The 24615-nt window shown below is 38.0% G+C and overlaps 1 protein-coding gene across 3 annotated transcripts in view; it reads left to right on the top strand.

Annotated features, from left to right (window-relative positions):
* pald1a (phosphatase domain containing paladin 1a) overlaps positions 1-24615 on the top strand; it is a 100460-nt gene that overhangs the window by 49657 nt on the left and 26188 nt on the right. For all 3 annotated transcript variants that reach the window (XM_067430353.1, XM_067430355.1, XM_067430354.1), the window contains exon 18: positions 2612-2752. In XM_067430353.1, coding sequence (XP_067286454.1) covers positions 2612-2752 — 141 coding nt within the window. The remainder of the gene's footprint in view (positions 1-2611; positions 2753-24615) is intronic.

Raw genomic sequence — 24615 nt, 5'->3', positions numbered from 1 at the left:
TTAGAGTTACGCGTTACTGGCATCACTGTATATATCTGAAACAAATTTGGTTATACGTATTAATAACTATATATTAATCATTTAAAACACATCTGAATACCTCTTAAGCAAACTAACCCTGAAACATAACCTGCTCCGGTTATGTTCAGAGAGTGAGTTGCCATGGTTACTAACATACCCTAAAAGTTACCTCCGTTTTTGATCCCGAAAGTTGAGGTTATCCGCTAACTTACTCTTAAACATACTACGGGTTGAACGACTTCCGATTATTTAAAGCCAACATTTATGTGATGAAAGTCGAGTTGATGTCGTCTATGACATCATTAATGAACAACTAAGCCTGAACCTTGAGCTGAAACCTTGATTTTCTTGTGCACAGGAAATATGATACAGCACTGCCCATAAGGTTATTGGTTATCAGTTCTTTTGTCTTATGGTCATTATATTTCTCACAGATTTGTGCTCGTTCTGAATAAGATACAGATAGAGTAGCACAATAAAGATTACATGTACAGGGAGTGCAGAATTATTAGGCAAATGAGTATTTTGACCACATCATCCTCGTTATGCATGTTGTCTTACTCCAAGGTGTATAGGCTGGAAAGCCTACTACCAATTAAGCATATTAGGTGATGTGCATCTCTGTAAAGAGAAGGGGCGTGGTCTAATGACATCAACACCCTATATCAGGTGTGCATAATTATTAGGCAACTTCCTTTCCTTTGGCAAAATGGGTCAAAAGAAGGACTTGACAGGCTCAGAAAAGTCAAAAATAGTGAGATATATTGCAGAGGGATGCAGCAGTCTTAAAATAGCCAAGCTTCTGAAGCGTGATCATCGAACAATCAAGCGTTTCATTCAAAATAGTCAACAGGGTCGCAAGAAGCGTGTGGAAAAACCAAGGCGCAAAATAACTGCCCGTGAACTGAGAAAAGTCAAGCGGGCAGCTGCCAAGATGCCACTTGCCACCAGTTTGGCCATATTTCAGAGCTGCAACATCACTGGAGTGCCCAAAAGCACAAGGTGTGCAATACTCAGAGACATGGCCAAGGTAAGAAAGGCAGAAAGTCGACCACCACTGAACAAGACACACAAGCTGAAACGTCAAGACTGGGCCAAGAAATATCTCAAGACTGATTTTTCTAAGGCTTTATGGACTGATGAAATGAGTGAGTCTTGATGGGCCAGATGGATGGGCCCGTGGCTGGATTGGTAAAGGGCAGAGAGCTCCAGTCCGACTCAGACGCCAGCAAGGTGGAGGTGGAGTACTGGTTTGGGCTGGTATCATCAAAGATGAGCTTGTGGGGCCTTTTCGGGTTGAGGATGGAGTCAAGCTCAACTCCCAGTCCTACTGCCAGTTTCTGGAAGACACCTTCTTCAAGCAGTGGTACAGGAAGAAGTCTGCATCCTTCAAGAAAAACATGATTTTCATGCAGGACAATGCTCCATCACACGCGTCCAAGTACTCCACAGCGTGGCTGGCAAGAAAGGGTATAAAAGAAGAAAATCTAATGATATGGCCTCCTTGTTCACCTGATCTGAACCCCATTGAGAACCTGTGGTCCATCATCAAATGTGCGATTTACAAGGAGGGAAAACAGTCCACCTCTCTGAACAGTGTCTGGGAGGCTGTGGTTGCTGCTGCACGCAATGTTGATGGTGAACAGATCCAAACACTGACAGAATCCATGGATGGCAGGCTTTTGAGTGTCCTTGCAAAGAAAGGTGGCTATATTGGTCACTGATTTGTTTTTGTTTGGTTTTTGAATGTCAGAAATGTATATTTGTGAATGTTGAGATGTTATATTTCACTGGTAAAAATAAATAATTGAAATGGGTATAAATTAGTTTTTTGTTAAGTTGCCTAATAATTATGCACAGTAATAGTCACCTGCACACACAGATATCCCCCTAAAATAGCTAAAACTAAAAACTAAAACTTCCAAAAATATTCAGCTTTGATATTAATGAGTTTGTGTTCATTGAGAACATGGTTGTTGTTCAATAATAAAATGAATCCTCAAAAATACAACTTGCCTAATAATTCTGCACTCCCTGTATATGAAGGCATTAGTAAGTTAGTGAGTGATTGTGTGTGAATTAATTCTACCTGCCAGCGTCTCTTTACTAATAGTGAAGCTGTGAGTTTTAGTTATCAAGAAATAAATGCTCAAACCTTTCAGTTTCTAAGCTATTTTATTAAAAATTACGAAACAGTGTTGAAAACTGAATGGTTTTCTACAGAATGCAGCACGCATTAGTGTAGTGCGATGATTTACTTATGTGTATAATAAGCCTGCACTCTCCCGATCAGTTTTGAGCATCCAGATGGTAATCAAACATGTCTTGTGGAGAGCTCGGAGTATGCATTTATTTGTCATTTTTAACTGTTGAAAACAGAGCCTGCGTGTCAGGAAATGGCTTATCCTGTTGCGCCCTCTATAGGCCAGCGACTAGTCGACGTCAAGCTTAAAGCGTCGTGACAGAGCATTAAAGTCGACTAGTCGGTGCAACCCCTAAATCATACCCGTGTGTGTCTCATAGCCTGCTTTCTGGAATACCCCCCAGTTGTTTTGTTATATCAATAACACCAGTTTTGTGTGTGTTTTAGGTGGTGATGAAGTTGGTCCGGCTGCTTCCTGACGGCCACAGGATGAAGCGTGAGGTGGACATGGCCTTAGACTCGGTCAGCGAGACGATGACGCCGCTGCATTATCACCTGCGAGAGATCATCATCAGCACCTACAGACAGGTAGAGGGCGCTCTAGCCACCGTCTCCTGCACTCACAGGCTCCACACAAAAACAACAAGCTCCAATCTGATTGGCTGGTTCAGTGTATACAGGGGACTGGCTTACAGGGTTAGTTCTCCTAAAATGTGAACTGTCATTAATTCCTCCTGTGGTTGGCCAGCCGTCAGACCTCCGCTCATCTTCACACACAGATGAAGATATTAGTGTTGAAATCCGATGGCTCAGAAAGGCCTTCATTGACACCAATGTCATTTCCTCTCTCAAGACCCATAAAGGCACTAAAGACGTCGTTACAAAGCCCATCTCACTACAGCGGCTCTACAATCATTGATGAAGAGGCCAGAATAGAGTTAGTGCGCAAAAACACTAAATAACGACTTATATAGTGATGGCCGATTTCAGAACAAAGCTTCGAACCGTTATGAGTCAGTGAATCGATTCATGATTCGGATCGCCAGAGTCACGTGACTTCAGCAGTTTGACTCGCGATCCGAATCATGAATGATCACACACGTTCCTCCTTCAGTAGCGTTTAACATCACCTCATTAATTTAGTTAATGAAAGAATTTTCATTTTGTGTCTCATGTTTTGATCACTAAATCATTCCCAGACTTGTGCCTTTACTATTATTGTAGATTTACTGACGTGTCCAAACTCCTGTGTGTGTGTGTGTGTGTGTGTGTGTGTGTGTGTGTGTGTGTGTGTGGGCATGTTTTTGTGACATATGAGGACACAAATGTGTATAATGCCATGGGTATGACACAGGTATTACAGGAGAGGGTGAAATATGAGGACATTACCCATGTCCCCACTTTACAAAAGGCTTATAAATCACACAGGAGGAGTTTTTATGAGAAAGTAAAAAGGCATTTTTGTATGTGTCTGTGTGTGTGTGTGATGGGTAGGTTTAGGGGCAGTGTAAGAAAATACGGTTTGTACAGTACAAAAACCATTACGCCTATGGACTGTCCCCATATGTCACAAAAACAAACACGTGTGTGTGATGGGCAGGTTTAGGTGCTGTGTGTGTGTGTGTGTGTGTGTGTGTGCGTGTGACGGGTAGTTTAGTTTAGTTTGGTTTATTTGTTTATTTAACAGGGACCATACACAACACAAATGTTGTGCCAGAGTTAGCTAAGATAGCTAATTTGCATCTGGGTAGGTTTAAGGGCTGTGTGTGTGTGTGTGTGTGATGGGTAGGTTTAAGGGCTGTGTGTGTGTGTGTGTGTGATGGGTAGGTTTAAGGGCTGTGTGTGTGTGTGTGTGTGACGGGTAGGTTTAAGGGCTGTGTGTGTGTGTGTGTGTGTGATGGGTAGGTTTAGGGGCTGTGTGTGTGTGATGGGTAGGTTTAAGGGCTGTGTGTGTGTGTGTGATGGGTAGGTTTAGGGGCTGTGTGTGTGTGTGACGAGTAGGTTTAAGGGCTGTGTGTGTGTGACGGGTAGGTTTAGGGGCTGTGTGTGTGTGATGGGTAGGTTTAGGGGCTGTGTGTGTGTGTGACGGGTAGGTTTAAGGGCTGTTTGTGTGTGTGTGTGTGATGGGTAGGTTTAGGGGCTGTGTGTGTGTGTGACGAGTAGGTTTAAGGGCTGTGTGTGTGTGTGTGTGTGTGTGTGTGTGTGTGTGTGTGTGTGTGTGTGTGTGTGTGTGTGTGTGTGTGAGTGACGGGTAGGTTTAGGGGCTGTGTGTGTGTGACGGGTAGGTTTAAGGGCTGTGTGTGTGTGTGATGGGTAGGTTTAGGGGCTGTGTGTGTGTGTGACGAGTAGGTTTAAGGGCTGTGTGTGTGTGACGGGTAGGTTTAGGGGCTGTGTGTGTGTGATGGGTAGGTTTAGGGGCTGTGTGTGTGTGTGACGGGTAGGTTTAAGGGCTGTTTGTGTGTGTGTGTGTGATGGGTAGGTTTAGGGGCTGTGTGTGTGTGTGACGAGTAGGTTTAAGGGCTGTGTGTGTGTGTGTGAGTGACGGGTAGGTTTAGGGGCTGTGTGTGTGTGACGGGTAGGTTTAAGGGCTGGGTGTGTGTGTGTGTGAGACGGGTAGGTTTAGGGGCTGTGTGTGTGTGTGTGTGTGTGTGTGTGTGTGTGTGTGTGTGTGTGTGTGTGTGATGGGTAGGTTTAGGGGCTGTGTGTGTGTGTGACGGGGAGGTTTAAGGGCTGTGTGTGTGTGTGATGGGTAGGTTTAGGTGCTGTGTGTGATGGGTAGGTTTAGGGGCTGTGTGTGATGGGTAGGTTTAGGGGCTGTGTGTGTGTGTGTGTGTGTGATGGGTAGGTTTAGGGGCTGTGTGTGTGTGTGATGGGTAGGTTTAGGGGCTGTGTGTGTGTGTGTGTGATGGGTAGGTTTAGGGGCTGTGTGTGTGTGATGGGTAGGTTTAGGGGCTGTGTGTGTGTGTGATGGGTAGGTTTAGGGGCTGTGTGTGTGTGTGATGGGTAGGTTTAGGGGCTGTGTGTGTGTGTGATGGGTAGGTTTAGGGGCTGTGTGTGTGTGTGATGGGTAGGTTTAGGGGCTGTGTGTGTGTGTGATGGGTAGGTTTAGGGGCTGTGTGTGTGTGTGATGGGTAGGTTTAGGGGCTGTGTGTGTGTGTGATGGGTAGGTTTAGGGGCTGTGTGTGTGTGTGATGGGTAGGTTTAGGGGTAGGGGCAGTGTAGGGGGATAGAAAATACGGTTTGTACAGTATGAAAACCATTACGCCTATGGAATGTTTCCACATTTCACAAAAACAAACGTGTGTGTGTGTGTGTGTGTGTCGTGTCAGAGTGTCCTGTAGAGGGCAGCACGTCTCTAACATCAGTGGATTTAGACAATCACCCCCATAATCAACTTCAGTCTCAAGAGTCTGGGAAAAACCCTCTAATGTCAGTTTCTTTTCCCCGTGCATGAAGATCTGCAGTCGGCTGTGACGGGTGTGTGTGTGTGTGTGTGTGTGTGATTGTGTTTGTGGGTCGGCTGAGTGTCCGCTCCTCTTATGTAAAGCTCAGAGGGGCGACTCTAATCAATGGCGGTTTGTGCAGCGAGAGCTACTCCAGCACGTCTCCTCCGTCGGCTCTCAATGGATCACATTGTCCCGAGCTCTTTTTTCCTTCCCTTCTTCGCTCCGTCATTACAGCTCGGCTTCCTAAAGCAGGATCTGTTTTTCCCCACTTCAGTCCCGAACACTAATCCCTCTCTTTCTTTCACTTTCGCTCAGCTCCTGGTTTAGATAACGGAGTCGCTGACGGACAGCGATATGTGCGATTAATAATCACACACTCAACTAAATATTTAAGACTAATATTTAATACTATTAAACGTCATGCATGCATGAATGAAACTGTAATAGTACTGATAAACTGAATGTGTTTTATTAACAGCCGTGTATATTATTAACAATAAATCCAGATTTATGCTGATTCTAAGCAATTTGAATAAATGCATTTTAGAAAAAGGATTTAAGTAGATGTAAATAGTTTATAATAAACTATGGCATGATTTTTTGAAGTGCAGAAATCTGTTGCATTTATGAGTGACTGACCAAGTTTATTAGTCTGTGTAATATAAATGAAAGATTGTGAATGATTCACACATGCATATCCATCTATTTTTGACCTAGAATTATTCAATCTTTTCTTTTCCTTGACCTACATTTATTCAAATAATTTATCTTAAATTTACGTCACAATGTGGAAGAAAATATCTGTCGCTACTTCCACTATTTTTAATTTATTTACTATAGTTTAATTTTTTAAATATACGCTTTTTATTATAGTTTTCTTTTTTATTTAAAAAAATAAAACCAGATATTTTCAAATATATTATTTATTAATATAAAATATTTTAAAATAAAATTACTTTTTTCTATTATTTATTAGTTTTTTATTTTAGATCATATAAATCTGAATTATTTTATTCTAAATATGTTCTAAATTTTATTTTTTTGTTTGTTATTTATGTATTATTGATTTTTTTTATTCAATGTTCTAAATTGCATTTAATTTGCAATTTAAATTTTGCAATTAAATTTAAATTAAATTTTTATTTATCATGTTTTTTATTTTATTTTGAATAAATAAAACAAAATACTTAATTTTATTCTAAATATGCCCTAAATATTTTATTTGTTTTCATTTATTATAGTTTTTAATTCTAAATGCATGTTCTAAATTTTATTTAATTATTTTATTTTGAAATATACTATTCTAGTATTCATTTTAATTTCACTCTAAATAAAATAACAAATTGAATGCAAATATATATATATATTTTTATTGAAGCAGTAAAGCGTCATAAAGTGTTGTAACCTCCTTCAATAATGTCTAATATCACTCGTGAAGTTATTATTAGTACGATTTTAGTTGCGTTTAATTTATGCATGCATGAAGTTTATTAGTTAATTGTTCATTCTCAGGAGTTACAAATAATTGGAAACATTTGAGATATATTAGAGGTACTCAACTGAACAAAATATACAACATTGGCCCAGTAGTTTCTGGACATTTTACTGCAAAAGTCTGACAAATTGCACCTTTAAGTACAACATCTAAGTCAATAATACAGTAGCCATCACGTAGACGACATATCTACACAAAACCCGAACACAGACGTCAATATTTGGTGCACAATACACAATAACGGTAGCATTCGTTACTAAACCTAACAACAAAAAGCAATGATAAAACCATGGAAATACAGATGGAAAACATTAGTAATCATTCATGCCCCAGTGCGTGATGGGAACACCTTAATTTTCTAATTGACTACTAATATAGAGTTGACTTGCCTGAACTAACTTATTCAGGTAGATTTAGCATTTTTTCTGAAGTATTTCCTTCACCACAGAATAGTTTTTATCAGTCTGTTTTGTTCTGTGTATATTGCCCGATTCTGGTTTCAGGTTCCTGTCCAACCCTGGAGCCAAATCATATAGTGAGGCGAAGCCGGAAAAACCCGGCAGCCAATGAAATATTCCAGTAAAAAGTGAAGGAAATGTAAATCAGCGCCTAAAGAAAGGCCCTCATGGTTTGGATGGCGGTGTGGAAAAATATTTGCAGAAAGAAGAGAATGTTGAGAGTGGCTTTTGAGAGGAAAGGTAGTCGACGTCACCGAGAGATGGATGGAGGGAGGGAGGGAGGGAGGGAGGGAGGGAGGGATGGAGCGGATCCAGACGGGAGGAATTTAGGGGAGACCACCGCACAAAAAGATCCTGACGGAAAACGTGTGCGTGTGGAGGAGGGATGAGCGACGGCAGCCAAAATCATTGGACTAGAACAATTAGAACCATCCGTCCAAACGCACACATGCCCAGTGAGATTACACCGCTAACCAGCTCGCTGTGCTGTACGCCTCATATCGTCTCAGGAAACGCACGGATTTTCAGCCCTGTAGAAGTCCTGGTTAATCTACACACATAACTGATATTGTAACTATTTGTGCAAACACGGGCAGCAATGACACCAACATTTTAGAGACCAGTGAAAATTCTCAATTCCAATTTTGATACCAAAGCTAAGACTAATAGCCTAACTTAAATAAAGTTAAAGGGATAGTTAACCCAAAAATTAAAAGTGAATTGCTGCCTCATTTATAAAGTCCATAAAAGTCCATCTATCCGTCATAAAGTCCATCCATCCATCATAAAAGTGCATCTATCCATCATAAAAGTGCATCCATCCATCATAAAAGTGCATCCATCCATCATAAAAGTGCATCTATCCATCAGAAAACTGCATCTATCCATCAAAAAGTGCATCTATCCATCCTAAAAGTGCATCTATCCATCCTAAAAGTGCATCTATCCATCATAAAAGTGCATCCATCCATCATAAAAGTGCATCTATCATCATAAAAGTGCATCTATCCATCATAAAAGTGCATCCATCCATCATAAAAGTGCATCCATCCATCATAAAAGTGCATCCATCCATCATAAAAGTGCATCCGTCCATCATAAAAGTGCAACCTTTCCATCATAAAAGTGCATCTATCCATCATAAAAGTGCATCTATCCATCATAAAAGTGCATCTATCCATCATAAAAGTGCATCTATCATCATAAAAGTGCATCTATCCATCAGAAAAGTGCATCTATCCATCATAAAAGTGCATCTATCCATCATAAAAGTGCATCCGTCCATCATAAAAGTGCAACCTTTCCATCATAAAAGTGCATCCATCCATCATAAAAGTGCATCTATCCATCATAAAAGTGCATCCATCCATCATAAAAGTGCATCTATCCATCATAAAAGTGCATCTATCATCAGAAAAGTGCATCTATCCATCAGAAAAGTGCATCTATCCATCATAAAAGTGCATCTATCCATCATAAAAGTGCATCTATCCATCATAAAAGTGCATCCATCCATCATAAAAGTGCATCTATCCATCATAAAAGTGCATCTATCATCATAAAAGTGCATCTATCCATCATAAAAGTGCATCTATCATCATAAAAGTGCATCTATCCATCATTAAAGTGCATCTACTCATCATAAAAGTGCATCTACTCATCATAAAAGTGCATCTATCCATCCTAAAAGTGCATCTATCCATCCTAAAAGTGCATCTATCATCATAAAAGTGCATCTATCCATCCTAAAAGTGCATCTATCCATCCTAAAAGTGCATCTATCATCATTAAAGTGCATCTACTCATCATTAAAGTGCATCTACTCATCATAAAAGTGCATCTATCCATCCTAAAAGTGCATCTATCATCATAAAAGTGCATCTATCCATCATTAAAGTGCATCTACTCATCATAAAAGTGCATCTATCCATCCTAAAAGTGCATCTATCCATCATAAAAGTGCATCTATCCATCCTAAAAGTGCATCTATCCATCATAAAAGTGCATCTATCCATCATAAAAGTGCATCCATCCATCAGAAAAGTCCATCTATCCATCAAAAAGTGCATCTATCCATCATTAAAGTGCATCTACTCATCATAAAAGTGCATCTATCCATCAAAAAGTGCATCTATCATCATAAAAGTGCATCCATCCATCATAAAAGTGCATCCATCCATCATAAAAGTGCATCTATCCATCATAAAAGTGCATCTATCCATCAAAAAGTGCATCTATCATCATAAAAGTGCATCCATCCATCATAAAAGTGCATCTATCCATCATAAAAGTGCATCTATCCATCATAAAAGTGCATCCATCCATCATAAAAGTGCAACCTTTCCATCATAAAAGTGCATCTATCCATCATAAAAGTGCATCTATCCATCATAAAAGTGCATCTGTCCATCATAAAAGTGCATCTATCCATCATAAAAGTGCATCTATCCATCATAAAAGTCCATCCATCCATCATAAAAGTGCATCCATCCATCATAAAAGTGCATCCATCCATCATAAAAGTGCATCTATCCATCATAAAAGTGCATCTATCATCATAAAAGTGCATCTATCCATCATAAAAGTGCATCCATCCATCATAAAAGTGCATCCATCCATCATAAAAGTGCATCTATCCATCAGAAAACTGCATCTATCCATCAAAAAGTGCATCTATCCATCCTAAAAGTGCATCTATCCATCCTAAAAGTGCATCTATCCATCATAAAAGTGCATCCATCCATCATAAAAGTGCATCTATCATCATAAAAGTGCATCTATCCATCATAAAAGTGCATCCATCCATCATAAAAGTGCATCCATCCATCATAAAAGTGCATCCATCCATCATAAAAGTGCATCCGTCCATCATAAAAGTGCAACCTTTCCATCATAAAAGTGCATCTATCCATCATAAAAGTGCATCTATCCATCATAAAAGTGCATCTATCCATCATAAAAGTGCATCTATCATCATAAAAGTGCATCTATCCATCAGAAAAGTGCATCTATCCATCATAAAAGTGCATCTATCCATCATAAAAGTGCATCCGTCCATCATAAAAGTGCAACCTTTCCATCATAAAAGTGCATCCATCCATCATAAAAGTGCATCTATCCATCATAAAAGTGCATCCATCCATCATAAAAGTGCATCTATCTAAGTGCATCTACTCATCATAAAAGTGCATCTATCCATCATAAAAGTGCATCTATCATCATAAAAGTGCATCTATCATCATAAAAGTGCATCTATCCATCATTAAAGTGCATCTACTCATCATAAAAGTGCATCTATCCATCCTAAAAGTGCATCTATCCATCATAAAAGTGCATCTATCATCATAAAAGTGCATCTATCCATCATTAAAGTGCATCTACTCATCATAAAAGTGCATCTACTCATCATAAAAGTGCATCTATCCATCCTAAAAGTGCATCTATCCATCCTAAAAGTGCATCTATCATCATAAAAGTGCATCTATCCATCCTAAAAGTGCATCTATCCATCCTAAAAGTGCATCTATCATCATTAAAGTGCATCTACTCATCATTAAAGTGCATCTACTCATCATAAAAGTGCATCTATCCATCCTAAAAGTGCATCTATCATCATAAAAGTGCATCTATCCATCATTAAAGTGCATCTACTCATCATAAAAGTGCATCTATCCATCCTAAAAGTGCATCTATCCATCATAAAAGTGCATCTATCCATCCTAAAAGTGCATCTATCCATCATAAAAGTGCATCTATCCATCATAAAAGTGCATCCATCCATCAGAAAAGTCCATCTATCCATCAAAAAGTGCATCTATCCATCATTAAAGTGCATCTACTCATCATAAAAGTGCATCTATCCATCAAAAAGTGCATCTATCATCATAAAAGTGCATCCATCCATCATAAAAGTGCATCCATCCATCATAAAAGTGCATCTATCCATCATAAAAGTGCATCTATCCATCAAAAAGTGCATCTATCATCATAAAAGTGCATCCATCCATCATAAAAGTGCATCTATCCATCATAAAAGTGCATCTATCCATCATAAAAGTGCATCTATCCATCATAAAAGTGCATCCATCCATCATAAAAGTGCAACCTTTCCATCATAAAAGTGCATCTATCCATCATAAAAGTGCATCTATCCATCATAAAAGTGCATCTGTCCATCATAAAAGTGCATCTATCCATCATAAAAGTGCATCTATCCATCATAAAAGTCCATCCATCCATCATAAAAGTGCATCCATCCATCATAAAAGTGCATCCATCCATCATAAAAGTGCATCTATCCATCATAAAAGTGCATCTATCATCATAAAAGTGCATCTATCCATCATAAAAGTGCATCCGTCCATCATAAAAGTGCAACCTTTCCATCATAAAAGTGCATCCATCCATCATAAAAGTGCATCCATCCATCATAAAAGTGCATCTATCATCATAAAAGTGCATCTATCCATCATAAAAGTGCATCTATCATCATAAAAGTGCATCCATCCATCATAAAAGTGCATCCATCCATCATAAAAGTGCATCCGTCCATCATAAAAGTGCAACCTTTCCATCATAAAAGTGCATCCATCCATCATAAAAGTGCATCTACTCATCATAAAAGTGCATCTACTCATCATAAAAGTGCAACCTTTCCATCATAAAAGTGCATCCGTCCATCATAAAAGTGCAACCTTTCCATCATAAAAGTGCATCCGTCCATCATAAAAGTGCATCTATCCATCATAAAAGTGCATCTATCCATCATAAAAGTGCATCTATCCATCATAAAAGTGCATCTATCCATCCTAAAAGTGCATCTATCCATCATAAAAGTGCATCTATCCATCAAAAAGTGCATCTATCATCATAAAAGTGCATCCATCCATCAAAAAGTGCATCTATCATCATAAAAGTGCATCCATCCATCATAAAAGTGCATCCATCCATCATAAAAGTGCATCCATCCATCATAAAAGTGCATCTATCCATCATAAAAGTGCATCCATCCATCATAAAAGTGCATCTATCCATCATAAAAGTGCATCTATCCATCATAAAAGTGCATCTATCCATCATAAAAGTGCAACCTTTCCATCATAAAAGTGCATCTATCCATCATAAAAGTGCATCTGTCCATCATAAAAGTGCATCTATCCATCATAAAAGTGCATCTATCCATCATAAAAGTGCATCCATCCATCAAAAAGTGCATCTATCCATCATAAAAGTCCATCTATCCATCATAAAAGTGCATCTATCCATCATAAAAGTGCATCTATCCATCATAAAAGTGCATCTATCCATCATAAAAGTCCATCTATCCATCATAAAAGTGCATCTATCATCATAAAAGTCCATCTATCCATCATAAAAGTGCATCTATCCATCAAAAAGTCCATCTATCCATCATAAAAGTGCATCTATCCATCATAAAAGTGCAACCTTTCCATCATAAAAGTGCATCTATCCATCATAAAAGTGCATCTGTCCATCATAAAAGTGCATCTATCCATCATAAAAGTGCATCTATCCATCATAAAAGTGCATCCATCCATCAAAAAGTGCATCTATCCATCATAAAAGTGCATCTATCCATCATAAAAGTGCATCTGTCCATCATAAAAGTGCATCTATCCATCATAAAAGTCCATCTATCCATCATAAAAGTGCAACCTTTCCATCATAAAAGTGCATCTATCCATCATAAAAGTGCATCTGTCCATCATAAAAGTGCATCTATCCATCATAAAAGTGCATCTATCCATCATAAAAGTGCATCCATCCATCAAAAAGTGCATCTATCCATCATAAAAGTCCATCTATCCATCATAAAAGTGCATCTATCCATCATAAAAGTGCATCTATCCATCATAAAAGTGCATCTATCCATCATAAAAGTCCATCTATCCATCATAAAAGTGCATCTATCCATCAAAAAGTGCATCTATCCATCATAAAAGTCCATCTATCCATCATAAAAGTGCATCTATCCATCATAAAAGTCCATCTATCCATCATAAAAGTGCATCCATCCATCAAAAAGTGCATCTATCCATCATAAAAGTCCATCTATCCATCATAAAAGTGCATCTATCCATCATAAAAGTCCATCTATCCATCATAAAAGTGCATCTATCCATCAAAAAGTGCATCTATCCATCATAAAAGTCCATCTATCCATCATAAAAGTGCATCTATCCATCATAAAAGTCCATCTATCCATCATAAAAGTGCATCCATCCATCAAAAAGTGCATCTATCCATCATAAAAGTCCATCTATCCATCATAAAAGTGCATCTATCCATCATAAAAGTCCATCTATCCATCATAAAAGTCCATCTATCCATCATAAAAGTGCATCCATCCATCAAAAAGTGCATCTATCCATCATAAAAGTCCATCTATCCATCATAAAAGTGCATCTATCCATCATAAAAGTCCATCTATCCATCATAAAAGTGCATCTATCCATCATAAAAGTGCATCTATCCATCATAAAAGTCCATCTATCCATCATAAAAGTGCATCTATCCATCATTAAAGTGCATCTATCCATCATTAAAGTGCATCCATCCATCATAAAGTGCATCTATCCATCATAAAAGTGCATCTATCCATCATAAAAGTGCATCTATCCATCATAAAAGTGCATCTATCCATCATTAAAGTGCATCTATCCATCATTAAAGTGCATTCATCCATCATAAAGTGCATCTATCCATCATAAAAGTGCATCTATCCATCATTAAAGTGCATCTATCCATCATTAAAGTGCATCCATCCATCATAAAGTGCATCCATCCATCATAAAGTGCATCTATCCATCATAAAAGTGCATCCGTCCATCATAAAAGTGCATCTATCATCATAAAAGTGCATCCATCCATCATAAAAGTGCATCTATCATCATAAAAGTGCATCCATCCATCATAAAAGTGCATCCATCATAAAAGTGCATCCATCCATCATAAAAGTGCATCCATCCATCATAAAAGTGCATCTATCATCATAAAAGTGCATCCATCCATCATAAAAGTGCATCCATCATAAAAGTGCATCCATCCATCATAAAAGTGCATCCATCCATCATAAAAGTGCATCTATCATCATAAAAGTGCATCCGTCCATCATAAAAGTGCATCTATCATCATAAAAGTGCATCCATCCATCATAAAAGTGCATCTATCATCATAAAAGTGCATCCATCCATCATAAAAGTGCATCCATCATAAAAGTGCATCCATCCATCATAAAAGTGCATCCATCCATCATAAAAGTGCATCTATCATCATAAAAGTGCATCCATCCATCATAAAAGTGCATCCATCATAAAAGTGCATCCATCCATCATAAAAGTGCATCCATCCATCATAAAAGTGCATCTATCATCATAAAAGTGCATCTATCCATCATAAAAGTGCATCTATCCATCATAAAAGTGCATCTATCCATCATTAAAGTGCATCTATCCATCATTAAAGTGCATCCATCCATCATAAAGTGCATCTATCCATCATAAAAGTGCATCTATCCATCATTAAAGTGCATCTATCCATCATTAAAGTGCATCCATCCATCATAAAGTGCATCCATCCATCATAAAGTGCATCTATCCATCATAAAAGTGCATCCGTCCATCATAAAAGTGCATCTATCATCATAAAAGTGCATCCATCCATCATAAAAGTGCATCTATCATCATAAAAGTGCATCCATCCATCATAAAAGTGCATCCATCATAAAAGTGCATCCATCCATCATAAAAGTGCATCCATCCATCATAAAAGTGCATCTATCATCATAAAAGTGCATCCATCCATCATAAAAGTGCATCCATCATAAAAGTGCATCCATCCATCATAAAAGTGCATCCATCCATCATAAAAGTGCATCTATCATCATAAAAGTGCATCCGTCCATCATAAAAGTGCATCTATCATCATAAGTGCATCCGTCCATCATAAAAGTGCATCTATCATCATAAAAGTGCATCCGTCCATCATAAAAGTGCATCTATCATCATAAAAGTGCATCCGTCCATCATAAAAGTGCATCCATCCATCATAAAAGTGCATCTACTCATCATAAAAGTGCATCTACTCATCATAAAAGTGCATCCGTCCATCATAAAAGTGCATCCGTCCATCATAAAAGTGCATCCGTCCATCATAAAAGTGCATCTATCCATCCTAAAAGTGCATCTATCCATCATAAAAGTGCATCTATCCATCAAAAAGTGCATCTATCATCATAAAAGTGCATCTATCCATCATAAAGTGCATCTATCCATCATAAAAGTGCATCTATCCATCATAAAAGTGCATCTATCCATCATAAAAGTGCATCTATCCATCATAAAAGTGCATCTATCCATCATAAAAGTGCATCCATCCATCATAAAAGTGCATCCATCCATCATAAAAGTGCATCTATCATCATAAAAGTGCATCCATCCATCATAAAAGTGCATCCATCCATCATAAAAGTGCATCCATCCATCATAAAAGTGCATCTATCCATCATAAAAGTGCATCTATCCATCATAAAAGTCCATCTTTCCATCATAAAAGTGCATCTATCCATCATAAAAGTCCATCTTTCCATCATAAAAGTGCATCTATCCATCATAAAAGTCCATCTTTCCATCATAAAAGTGCATCTATCCATCATAAAAGTGCAACCTTTCCATCATAAAAGTGCATCTATCCATCATAAAAGTGCATCTGTCCATCATAAAAGTGCATCTATCCATCATAAAAGTGCATCTGTCCATCATAAAAGTGCATCTATCCATCATAAAAGTCCATCTATCCATCATAAAAGTGCATCTATCCATCATAAAAGTGCATCTATCCATCATAAAAGTCCATCTATCCATCATAAAAGTGCATCTATCCATCATTAAAGTGCATCTATCCATCATTAAAGTGCATCCATCCATCATAAAGTGCATCTATCCATCATAAAGTGCATCTATCCATCATAAAAGTGCTCCACACAGCTCCAGGGGGGTAATAAAGGCCTTCTGAAGTGAAGTGGTGTGTTTGTGTAAGAACGCGGTGTGTAAGTGGATTTACACTGAAAGAGTGACCCTGACGTGATGTACAGGAGCTTTGCACGCTTTGACGCCTCTCGTGGATACGGCTGGGCAACAAACTCAATCCCCTCTTCTCTTATATCGAAATCCTCTGCCTTTTCACTTAAAAATGATCGTTTTAGACTCAGAGACGTGAGCGGTGTTGTGTTTGGCTCTATCCTCTGCGCTTCTGCGTTTGTCAATACACACGTGTGAAGGGTTCAGGGTCTGTAACCCACACGTTAACCACAGCTCTCATTTACCTCAGGGAATATTAAATACACATCTACACTCTACTTCAATATGTTCTGTTTACATTCTGTTGCATAATAATAATAATAATTATTATTATTATTATTAATCCACCTTTAAAACAAAGTAAACTATTATTATTATTATTATTATTATTATTATTATTATTATTATTATTATTATTATTATTATTATTATTATTATTATTATTATTATTAATCCACCTTTAAAACAAAGTAAACTATTATTATTACTATTATTATTATTATTATTATTATTATTATTATTATTATTATTATTATGTAATGGCTGCTTGCAGCTATATTTATTATTAATAATATTACTATTAATTACTATTAATATTAGAATTACTGTTATTATTGTTATTAATGCTATACTAAATATTTTTGTTACTATTATTCATTTTCCTTTTAAACAAATAGAACTGGTAATGTAAATATTTGTATTATATTTGCAGAAATGTTTGTCAACTCATGAGACAGATTGTCTGTGAAATCTCAGAATCAGTGGATTAGACTTATAGCTCTGATCACAGATTTAATTAAACACACACACACACACACACACACACACACACACACACACACACACACACACACACACACACACGCTCACTCACTGTTCTTCATGCAGATCAACACACACACTTCACTTTTATTACTATTGATTGTTGGAAGCTCTCATGTGTATCTTTGATGTGCACACGTTCACAATACTTCATATAATATTAGAGAAAAGATTTTGGTTATATTAGGAAATAGTCCAGATCGACGAATGTCAGCATTGAATATGAAAGGTGCTGAGAATGGAGTAAACATGCTGAAGTTGTTTTTGAATTAGCTGGGCTTCACTTCGTGAATGTTATCATAGAAGTCTGAATGGAAATGATTTGCTTTGTCTGTTTTGTTTGGACAGAAATCCTTTAAGTGTGTTTTAATATGTATGTGCATCATGCAGAGTCACTGAAGAGAGTCCACAGAAAACTGCCTGTGAATTGATTGAAGGACGACAGAAAACAGATGAAGTTTCTGTGTGTGTGCATGTGCGTGCATAAGGTATGTGTGTGTGTGTTTGTGAGCATGCATGCTCTGTGTGTGTGTGTGTGTGTGTCTGTATGCATGCATGCTGTGTTGTGTCGCGTGTGTGTGCATACTGTAAGTGTAAGCCATTAGGCCGGCACAGAGCGCTGATTGTGCGCTGTAGTTGTGTCTCTCTCTCAATGGTTTCTGGCTGTCTGTTTGCGTCACGTTTGTATTTGTGGCTGGAAAATCCATGTGGAGGTGCTCTGGAGTCTGTTAAAGTCATTAAGAAATCTCAGACACACACACATTCAGGTCCTCCTCTACGGAAAGCGAGAGGGTCCACAACAGCTGACATGTGATTGTGATTTGCGTGCTGCCGTTTGGCTCATGTTCACAGCTTTGATTTAAAGAGAGCAGGCCGCACATGCTTCCACTTCCACAGAGTCTGTGCTCAGCCCACATACAACTCTACATTTTAGATGCATAATCAAATACATATTATTTTATACTAGGGGTTAGGGCTGCATGATTTGGGGAAAATATATAATTGCGATTATTCTGATTAAAATTGCAATTGCGATTTTGCAATGTTGTTGTCTAGCTTGTTGTTTCATTGAACATAGCGGCGTCCGCGACCAGGTTACGATTATTTATCATGTTGACAATCGCGTGCGTTGTTTAAGAAGCAGTTTAGAGACCATGATTTTCCTTCTAACACAACTGCTTGCTAAAATTCATAAAGAAATATTAATGTTCATCATAGTTCAAATCGCAAGTTTCACCCACAGTCAGGGATTGACACTATTGGTGCGAGTCGCAATCGCAATCATGTCAGTTTATAATTAGTGTCTAACAACTGATCGCATGGTTTTCGGTAGGGCTGGGCGATAAAACGATAACGATAATTATCACGATATGCTTTTCCTCGATAAAACGATAACAACCGTTCAATAAATTCTTGATATATTGTTTATGCGGCATGCGTAATTCTGGGCATGTGCATTGCAGACCGGGCTTCTGCACGCAGTGTTGACACAGTGGCTGACAGGCTTGGAAGATTGGAGTGAAAAGGAGCGAGAAAAATGAGAGAGAGTGAAGAAAATGCAGCACTCAAGACCAGCTCAGAGGACGCAGATATTGTTGACAAGTTAGGTCACTCAACTTCAGTGGTTTGGAGATATTTTGGCGACGTATGTGGACTGCATATCATACTACGTTCACGTTCACCACGCGGGATATAAATAATTAAATGATCGTGCTTATTCGAAGTTATCCCGTAGTATGTTTGAGAGTAAGTTAGCAGATGACCTCAACTTTTGGGATCAAAAACGGAGGTAACTTTTAGGGTATGTTAGTAACCATGGCAACTCACTCTCTGAACATAACCGGAGCAGGTTATGTTTCAGGGTTAGTTTGCTTAAGAGGTATTCAGATGTGTCTTAAATGATTAATGTATAGTTATTAATACGTATAACCAAATTTGTTTCAGATATATACAGTGATGCCAGTAACGCGTTACTCTAATCTGACGACTTTTTTCCAGTAGCGAGTAATCTAACGCGTTACTATTTCCAACCCAGTAATCAGATTAAAGTAATTTATCTGAGTCACTGTGAGTTACTATTTTAGTCATTTTCCTTAGTAAAACATTTTTAAAAATAGTTTTGCTTTCTTCTTGCGTCTCGGGGAGTATTTTTTCGGGAAATATTTTTTAAATTTCAATTTAAAATGTCAATACATTGTTGACGTTACTGTTAAAAATGCACTTTTAAAAAAGGCGGCAGGGGTGTTGTCGGAAACTGCTGAATGTAACTAATGAAGTAACTTATAATCTTACTTAGTTACTTTTAAAATCAAGTAATCTGTAAAGTAACTAAGTTACTTTTTAAAGGAGTGATAAGTAATCAGATCAAAGTAACTGGGGCAACACTGGTTATATAATATACATTATTATATATTAATTCTAAAGAATTAGAATGGAAAATAATTAATAATAAGTTTAAATCTTAATACAATTCAAATATAGCTGTTTATTTTATTGTCATCTCACAATTACCATCAAGCACAAAGTATATTCATTATTCTCAGTGAATAAAGAGTACTTATTAAAAAAAAAGATTGCACAACCACCCAATAGGTGGCGATGTGTCTTAAAGGACAACTCCGGTGAGAAATGCCCCTCGGGGTGATTAACAGATGGTTAGCGAGTAGATCGTTCTCTGGGATGCGTTTTCATGAAATCGAATGTAAAGAGTTTTATCTTTAAAAACAGATTAGCTTATAACGCTAGTCTATGGGGCACCGGGTAGACACCGGGTAGTGAAATTAAATAGCTAGTTAATGCCACTAACAAGGCTCAAAATAGCCTCACACTAACACGGCAGTATAATGAGGGTCCCTACATGCAAACCGAAGCATTGAGAACTTTGTAAGAGTACAAACAGTTTAATAAGAAGATACTTTATAAACACAGTGCATAGAGCCCAACACAGCGGCAAATCTACATTAACTACATTCACACACAGGCTTATCACCTTGTTAGTTGTAGAGGGTGACTGACAACAAGCTAACGCTACCAAACTATAATCACTAAAACATCGGACTTGTACATCGCTGTCATAGTTATTTGTCTTTGGTGATGTATTAATGACTCAGCATCGCCTGTATCAAAAGAGAAATATTTTAATTCGATGTTTAAAATGAATAAAATAGACAGTCCTTACTGGAATTACACAACTACTGAACTTTCTACTCTCTCTCCTCTCCCGACCGGCCCACTGTCAGTGAGGTGTGTGTGTGTGTGTGTGTGTGTGTGTGTGTGTGTGTCAGTCAGTGAGATGCACGGTGGACCAATCCACTGTGAGGCAAGAGAGGGGGACTCAAAATGTTTTTTAACTTAAAACGCATTTTTTTGCCCGTTTGCGTTTTTAGTGTTTTACTACTTACACAATTAAGTATATATAATGATATTATTGATATATAGTGTAGAGTATAAAATGCTGACCACAGTTAAGATTTTAATAAATAAATCTACCTCAGTTTTAATAAATTGTTCACCTGTTGGGAAGTGTTTGTCATGTTTTGACAATAAAGGATAGTTTAAAACCCCAGTTATCTGTCTGTTTTCTACATCTTTCACTCAGGAGCAAAAATATGCCTTTAAACTTTAAAGAAATGAAGATTTTACATATCCGTGATCATCTCTTCTTTTATCGTGATATTTATCGATATCGACTGATATGGAAAATTATATTGGGGTAATTTTTTTGGGCCATATCGCCCAGCCCTAGTTTTCGGTTAAAATGTCAAAATGATCGCATATTATTTGAAAACATTAAAAAAAAATATTGCAATATCAGTATTATTATTTTGTCAGCTTTATCACAGGATTATGATGAACAGGTCTATTCATGTTTTAACCGAGAGGGAAAACCGCTTCATCCCGGGTGTCCTATGAGGCACAGTGCTCTTCTGTAAGTTGTGCTGTATCATATAGCCTACCTTCTGACGTTCATATTTCGTTCTGTAACTGGAAAAGAAGTGAATATGGGCTTGTGTACATGATCCGCATGATGAGGCGCTCATGCTTTAGTAAAGAGCGTGACATCTAGGCCTACTGTTTGAATTTTAATACAAATTTAACAGGAAGTGGTGTTATGACAGAATCAGTTTATTTCTATATCAGTCATGCCCCCATCTTTCTGCAGAATGCTTACTCTTTACTTTAACTGTAAAAAAGGAGTCTTTGGTTCATCTTTTGAAAGCATGAAATGAATGAAAAGAAGGCTATATGTATTATATCTTTTATTTTACAGTTAAATTATTATTATTTTTGAAATCAGGGAGTTTTTTATTTTTTTAATGTCACAAATGCACTTTGTTCCTACATGAACTGACTACCTCTTTGCACTTCAATTAAAAAATGACTTTTATAGTGTTTGGCATGTTTTTAGGGGGTTATTTTTCCTGTAAAGATATCGAGATATATACCGTATATCGAGATATATTTTTTGCTCCATATCGCCCAGCCCTATTTTATACATATTATTAACTGTGTTAAAGAAACTGTATGTAAGAAATGTATTTCATTGAATCATAAAATGACCCTGATATGTCATGTTCATTTCAAATACTTCTATCACTGACAACAGTAGTCCGGCCAGGATATTGTCATTATAAAGTTGTTGTTGCAGCCCTCAGCTGATGTTGACATGTTAGGATTTGGCCTGAAGCTCCGCCCTCCATCTAATCGACCACACACAAAGTCAGTAGTGTTTGGGCATCCGGGTTGCCAAATCTGCTCTAGTTACCACAGCTGCAGATCTACAAACGTTCCTGCTGATCCTGCAGCCAATCTGGCAACCTCGACACAGGGGGAGGGGGAGGGGGATACACCGCTCTACAGTCATTTGAAAGTGATTGCAGTACCAGAATCTTACATACACTTCCTTTAAGTTAAAGCAAGTCAACCTCACTCTAACCTCACCTCACATTCTAATGACCTGCAGATTTATATGCAAATCATTTTTTGCATTGCACGGTTTCATACAATCCCAAAGTTCAAAGCTTCATAAAGATGGGTTTTGCTTGCTAAAGCTCTGGCAGGAGGTGTCAGGAGGTTCATCAGGAGTTAATGCTAACATTCTGTCTCCTTGAACCCAGAGTTTAGTTTGCTCTTGAACATGATGCAGGCGCAGTGAGAGAGTACAATAGAGGCTTCATTGAGTCGGGACCCTCGACGGCGCTGTAATTGGCAGCATATGTCCGTCTGCGCAGAAACAGTCGTGACTCCTGAGCTGTGTTTACTGATTGTGTTCACGGAGAGATCAATCTCACTAACACTCCCGATCCGAACCAGCCCTGCGGCCGAATAAAGCGCCGTTTGTTCAGCCCATCATTCCGACTAATAACAGCGCTTTCACACCCGCGCGTCACATCAGGCCTGTCACCATGTTTTGTGTGCTGATAATTGGCTTCTTTTCAACTTTTTAATGTGAGCATGTCTCTGAGCATCAATAAAACACATCACAAGCACACAGTTTCCACATTACAGGCTCTGGCTGTCATTGTTCAGACTGAAAAGCTGCATTACTGTCATCACACTTCAAACATTGGACCAGCAGGAGGTGCACAAAAGATTATAGTTCAAATGAATGCTGTCCTTTTTTAACTTTATATTCGTTTTATAATATAGTGTATCACAGTTTCCATGAAAATATGAACTGTTTTCAACACTGATAATAATCCTAAATGTGTGTTGATCATCAGATCCTCATCTGAGAATGATTAGTGAAGGATCATGTGACACTGAAGACTGGAGTAATGATGATAAATTCAGCTTTGATCACAGGAATAAATCACACTTTACTATATATTTTCATTCTAAATTGTAATAGGTTTTCACATTTTTTTACTTATTTTTGATCAACTAAATGCCGCTTTGGAGAGCAGAAAAAATTCTGATGGAGCCCAAAACTGTGAACACATCTTAAAGGCACAGTATGTACGTTCTGGCCACTAGAGGGCGCATTTTCACAACAATAACAAAGGCGACTCTTGATGACGCTGTGAAGGAGAGATAAGCGATGGGAGATGTTTTTTTCACCATCTAGAGATGTATGGAGTTAACAAATCATGTTCAGATTTGTGTGTTTAAAACAAGCCTGTAGTCTCCCTCTCAGATACTGAAGCTTTCGCACCTCCATCGCCCCCCAGTGACCGGTCCCAGTATAGCCGCCCCTCTGTGTTTTCTAATGGACGTGAGGCAAACTAAACAATAAAATAACACCTCAAATAATGTTTTTCCCCAAAGTTAGTTTGTGTCATTGTAGGCAGTTATCATCACGATTTCATTTTAAGTGTTCGTTTTTAAAATAAGTTTAGTTTTTGTTAGTTATTTGATCCTATAAAAACGGGGGGTGTGGCCTCATGATTGACAGCTGAGACTGACGGCTTCTCTGAGGGAAGTTGTCACTGAGGTACTAACAGACTTTTTTCGGGATTTTTGGGAACAGATTGGAGCTTTAGCTTTAATTTCTAAGTTTCCATAACTGTTTATTTCACACCAACATAATTAATTGCAAGATGTCAGCGCCGTGCAGGCCGCCTGAAAGCTTCAAACTGCCAAGCGGGAACCGGTAATGTTGCGTCGTCCCTATTTTTTTTAACGGTCTATGGTTTAAAACAATCGCACTAAAAGTCCATTTGAACGAACCCACAGTATTTGCAAGTAATGGCTAAATATTTTTGTACAACACACAATATATATTTATTTATATATCACAGCCATAGACTTGGTCACCAGACTTGATTAAAAGCGTTACTGAAGTACAAACAAAGTGAAACCCAAACAGAATTATGTACAGTAAATGTTTGCTTACCTCTATATTAAAAACATTTCTCCGTTTGCTTTCCTCAAGGCGATGTGTGAGCGAATTGAGTGCTTGAAAATAAAATTTGTGATGATTAGGAGGCCATGATGGACAGCGGCCAATGGGCAAATTTGTCAGTTTTTTCCCAAATTTTGGGATTTAGCTTCAGTGACACACACACCAGTCTTGGGTTACAGGGGGATATGGCTGCTAAAATGTCCACTAGACCGAACGGCTCGTGCGCATCTGTGGAAAGTGAAGTGTACCGGGGCTTCAGTTGATCTACGTTTTTTTTTTAATTTTCTG

This window comes from Pseudorasbora parva, chromosome 21, assembly GCF_024679245.1.
Source record: "Pseudorasbora parva isolate DD20220531a chromosome 21, ASM2467924v1, whole genome shotgun sequence".
NCBI lineage: Eukaryota > Metazoa > Chordata > Actinopteri > Cypriniformes > Gobionidae > Pseudorasbora > Pseudorasbora parva.
This window is presented reverse-complemented; position numbering and strand designations above follow the sequence as displayed.